The sequence below is a fragment of the Ipomoea triloba genome, chromosome 8 (genome assembly GCF_003576645.1).
Source record: "Ipomoea triloba cultivar NCNSP0323 chromosome 8, ASM357664v1".
Taxonomy (NCBI): Eukaryota; Viridiplantae; Streptophyta; class Magnoliopsida; order Solanales; family Convolvulaceae; genus Ipomoea; species Ipomoea triloba.
Window position 1 is genome coordinate 17,338,476 of NC_044923.1, and position 5,391 is coordinate 17,343,866.

At 31.9% G+C, this 5,391-nt stretch overlaps 1 protein-coding gene across 1 annotated transcript; it reads right to left on the reverse strand.

Moving 5' to 3' along the window:
• Positions 1-2,655: 2,655 nt before the first annotated feature.
• Positions 2,656-5,186, reverse strand: LOC116026749 (uncharacterized protein At4g28440-like). Its single transcript, XM_031268127.1, has 3 exons — positions 5,054-5,186; positions 4,500-4,706; positions 2,656-3,071 (listed from the first exon to the last, which is right to left on the reverse strand). Exons 2-3 carry the CDS (start codon positions 4,696-4,698, stop codon positions 2,884-2,886), a joined length of 387 nt encoding a protein of 128 aa, XP_031123987.1. The 5' UTR covers positions 4,699-4,706; positions 5,054-5,186; the 3' UTR covers positions 2,656-2,883.
• Positions 5,187-5,391: the final 205 nt, after the last annotated feature.

Below are 5,391 nucleotides of genomic sequence, written 5' to 3' on the forward strand. Positions count from 1 at the left end.
TTTCTTGAGTGAGGCGCAACAACAACGTCTAGTTGGACGCGTTACTGTAGTTTTTTTTTTTAACTCATTTTTTCCCTCCCTCATTCTCTCCTACTTGGCATCCTAAAAATTGTGCAAAAAAATAACTATTGAGGATGTTCATGTCTGTTTGCACTTGGTGTAATTGTATGTGATATTTCCAAAAAAAAATAAAAAACTCGGAGTTCAGTACCTTTTATTTTTTTGGGCAGTAAATTAAATCTGAAACTAAAAAAAAAAAAAAAGGAATTTAGGGAGTATATAATAATAAAGCTAGGAGCAAATTAAAAGTTTTGTGTCTAACTCTTACAAAATATATATTCTACTAATAAAGTATGCTTAAGATTTATTTTTAAATATAAAAGAAATTCAAACACTAAAAAGTCATTTTTAGAACTATAAGATTTTATTCATAAAAAATTCAGTATAATAAATGTTTCACATTTTTTTTTAAATTTAAATTTTAAATAATGAAATTTACAATATATTATTTCATAAATTTTATGGCAACGCTTGAGAAATCAAATTCATTTTTTTTTAGTCTAATAATAACTACACTAAAGAAATCGGATAAATTCAACGTTTGCTAAATCTAATAATACTATCAACTTGGCACAAAACTTATAAGACCACGTATACTATACAATATAGAATGGACTGTCAAATATAATATTAATAATTTAAAATCAAGTCAATAAATTTGATTGAGACACATTTCGTATTGTACATTAAAGATTGGTTGACATCCAAGATGAAATTGTTGAGACACATTTGATAGATTGGTCCAACAATAAATTGTTATTGTATCTTAGAGACCATTCTATGTATTATAGAGTGCATGTGATGTTAATTTTTTGGTACTAATTTGATAGTGGTATTGAGTTTATTTAGCAAATATTAATGGATTGCCATCCCAAATACTTGTAGGCATAAAATGTATAAAATAATACGGAGTAGATTATAAATTAAACAAATACCAATTTTGGTCTCACGAGTATTAACAAAATGAAAATTTTAGTCCACATATTTAATTCCTATCAATTTTCATCAACGACTATTGTTTTAATACCAACTTTCATCTAGGACTATTATTTTAGTGCATAAAATAATCACGACGATCACCCATCCGCTTAAGGCATGCCGAAATCTAAAATTTTCAAGTGTATTTTTTGTCATTCTCAACTTAAAATCCCAATTTGAACATGAATAAAGGGATTTAAGCTTTAGATCATCATCCTACCTTAATTTAATGAGGAGAACTGCGAATTGAGATTATCCTTAGGACTTAAATCCCTTTGTCCATACTCAAATTGGGGTCTTAATTTAAAAATGACGAAAATACCGTTAATAATTTCATATTTCGGCATGTTTTAAACAAATGAATGACCGACGCAATGAATTTTGACACTAAAACAATAGTCGAGGATTAAAATTGGTACTAAAATAATAATTGTGGATTAAAATTGGTACTAAAACAATATTATTTGTGAGTAGATCAACTAGCAAGGAATGAAACCTGTTTCTCATCCCCGTTTCCTAAAATTCTTCTCCATCTTTGTTCCTCATCAAGATGGGGAATTGAATTCCCCAATACACATAGGTTTAATCATCAATTCTTGTCTTAAATAGGGTGTGTTGGTCTTCCAGAAAATGATTTCTGGAAATCATTTTTCGGGCTTTTGATGTTTGGCAACGTCTGGAAAATGCAGTCAACAGAAAACAATTTTCGTTGATCAAGGAAAATGAGGCTATTTTTCCAGAAAATGAGGCCATTTTTCCTGAAAATGACTTCTGAATTTTTTTTTCTTGGAAGTCATTTTCGGACTTGGCTTCAACAATTTTTTTGGCCAAAATGGCCACATCAGTTACTTTTAAAAAGAAATATTATTATTTTATATATTATTATTATTATTTTATATTTTACAAAAATAATTAAAATGTAAAATTATACAATTTAATTTATTTTCTAGAAAATGAACCAAACACACAAAGACAGTTTTTCAGAATGCAACCAAACACCGGAAATGACTCATTTTCCAGAAAATATTTTTCAGAAGTCTTTTTCCTATTTTCCAAACACACCTATTACTTCTTGAATCCTCTTTCAGACGAAAAAATAACTACTTAAAAATAGGGTACTATCTTTACCCTTTAACTAAATACAAAAGGCACATGTTACTCACTCAAATAAACCAAGGTAGTCCAAGATTAAAAATGTTACTTGACTTAGTCCTCCAATTATTTTTTTTGGGACCCAAATACTAGAGGACAACATTGAAACTTCAAGCACACTTCTAAAGTTCTCCTAGCATTCTCTTCAATAGTCATGGCTATAAGTGCAATATTGTAGCTTTTCAAAAATTACAAAAACTTCCTTTCTTCCTGCGCACAAGGAGTCCAAGGGTTGGTAAGACTCAAGCCATTATATCTTTCTTCTCAAACTTCACCCATGTGACCAATTAAGCTACCCATATGGACAAAATTACAAAAACTTTAACATGGGGCAAGTGGCAAAAGGATTAAATTAGATAACAAATGCATAGTCATATACTTAATTTGGTTTAACTAACCGACCAATTTTGATATTTCGAAATAGTTAAAAAACAATTTTAAAAAACTTTTTTTAAAATGCAATAATTGAACAAGGTAGCAAGATAGATTGAACATTAACAGCAAAAGGCAGTGAAATGCCAGTCTACAAAAATTGAAATAAACTCCCACTATAAAAGTTTTAAGTAAAAGTTCAAAAAAAAAAAACAAAACAAACTTCTAGTAGTATTTGAGTGAAAATACTCAAGCAAAACATTCCGATGAGGTTCTCAACTCTCAAGTCTCCATAAGAGGAGGCCGTCTAACCTCGTCTTATCACACAACAACATCTATGCGCTCAAATTCAATCAAGGACATGTTGATATCTTCTGGCACAGAAAAACTCGCAGCTTCTGTGATTTCAACACGCCCAAAGCGATCCACGGCAAGCCTCATCGATCCCTTGAACATGTCGACTTTTGCATTTGTAACCACAATGGTATTGCCCTCTTGCATCAAGTCCACTGGAACAATGACAAAAGTGAAAACGCCACTTAACATCGAGTGGTTTTGCAACAGATCTCAGCACATCAATATCAAAAGCAATCATTATACAACAGAGATTAAGCATTTGAACTTTGTCTTGCTTAAACTATTCACCAAACAATTGCCCACGCTACTGTTTGCCAAAAAGTTTTAACTAATCCTTCCAAGCAAATTTTAAATCAATTGAAAGTAAAAAATAGAATCATAGCTTTGCCATTACAATATCAGAAAATAACATATAACACGATGAAGAGGGTATCCATATACCTTTTAAGCTAAGGGATTAGTGATTTAGTGTATAACTGTATATCCATTTTACCCGATACTAATTCATGTAGCCAAACTAGTTAGTACACTAATGCTTAAGTTCAAAAAAGGACTAAATGTGCTCTCTTCCACATAAAAGAGACTTGTGCGGTCTGATGAATAATCTGAGACTGAGAGCATATGCCTAATGCACTTAGTGATTGGTTCATAAATCCAAAAGAATGGTTATACTTAAAGATTGCATAGTTAGCCAGCAAGGATTAGAATGGCAGGTTACCAGAAGAGAAGTTTCAAATGTGCTTTTGAAGAGTTTTTCTTTGAAGCACTCACCTTACTGGCAATATCATATCATATATGAACTCACAATTAATCCAAAATATCACAATAAAGGTTTAAACTTTTGCATATTTTCTATAAAAAAAAAATCATTTTCAATACCTCAGACAATTAGAAGCATGAAAGAATAATCTAGTAACTGTAAACTAGAAATAAGCAGAGCCCTAAGTCAAATCGTTCATTCAGCAGAGTGAAAAGGATACTACCGAAAAATAATGAATATAAACATGAAAGCAAATTGATATCAAGAACTCTTAGCATACAATGGTGAGTTAATACCCAATTTAGTCTTTAAACCACAGTAGTTTTTCTCGATTTAGTCTTAAACGACTTTTTGTGCTTAATTGGGTCCTGGACTTTGATGGTTTTACCTAATTGAGTAATTTCCCCTTTATTAATACCCAATTTAATCCTCAACTATAGTGATTTTACCCAATTTAGTCCTCAACTATAGTGGTTTTACCCAATCTAGTCATCAACTATTGTGATTTTTCTCGATTTAGTCCTTGATTCTAACAGCTAAGGACTCAATCAGGTAAAATCATCGAAGTCCAGGATCTAATTAAGCACAAAAAGACTGTTTAAGTATTTAGGATTAAAAACTAAAAAGTTATAGTCATGACTAAATTGGGTATTAACTCATACAATTATCAAACAGTCACAACTTTCAGAATCAACAGCCCATGAGTTCAATGGGAATCACAAAAAGAACTCTCTGCAGAATAAATTACTAGATAAACCCTAACTTAAATCAACTACTACTGGCATTTAGATCATTAGATGCATTAAAAAAAGGGGCTAACCTTGATCATTTCTGGCACTGAAGATAACCATTCCAGTCTCATCTCCCACCAAACATTCGGCAAAACGGCCCTGCGGCCTGCCTCTCTGGGCGATCTGCTTTGAACTCACAACTTTTACAGTGAGGCTAACCCCAGTATCCAAAGGGCGAAGCTGGTTGACCTTGGTAAAACCGCCCTGCTTCTTCTTCAGTTCTGCCATTTCTTCTTCTACGTTTTTGTTCAACAAAACCAACCAATTTCAAAATTCCACAAAGTAAATTAAAACCAAAAATAAAAAGTTGCAAAATTTTAGCAAAAAGTTTAAGTATTTTCAACACATCAGATTTACTATTTTCTGCTAGAAATCTGGTCCTTTTATACAGCGAATCATTCAGGGATTTCAATTAAACCCCAAGATAGAGCATTTCATTCGAGAACCCACAATCTAGTAGGAAAAATCTGGCGAATCAATAGAAATCAATAACGCAGATCGTAAATCAACAAAACGTTTAAATCCAGAAGATCAATTGAATTTCAGAAGGTGAAATAAAATGCTTGAAGGGGAAAACACAAACCTGAATCGAATCGATAAGAAATATGCAAAAAAAGGATTGCGAAGAAGCGTAGATCGTAGAGGAATGAATAGAGTCGAAGCGAGATAAATTTGTATAAGTTCCAAAATTAATCTTCCTTCTTTACTGTTTTACTTCTATCTCCGGGGCTCAATGTGCACCACGTTCGTAAAACGACGTCGTTTCGGTATTAGTAGATGCGGACGCGAATGAGTCAGGGAATTCATTATCTATAATACACATAATCATTATCTATAATACACAAAACGTTTGCCTAGAATACACAGAATGTTTGCCCAGAATACACAGAATATTGACACAAAATACACAGAACTCATCCT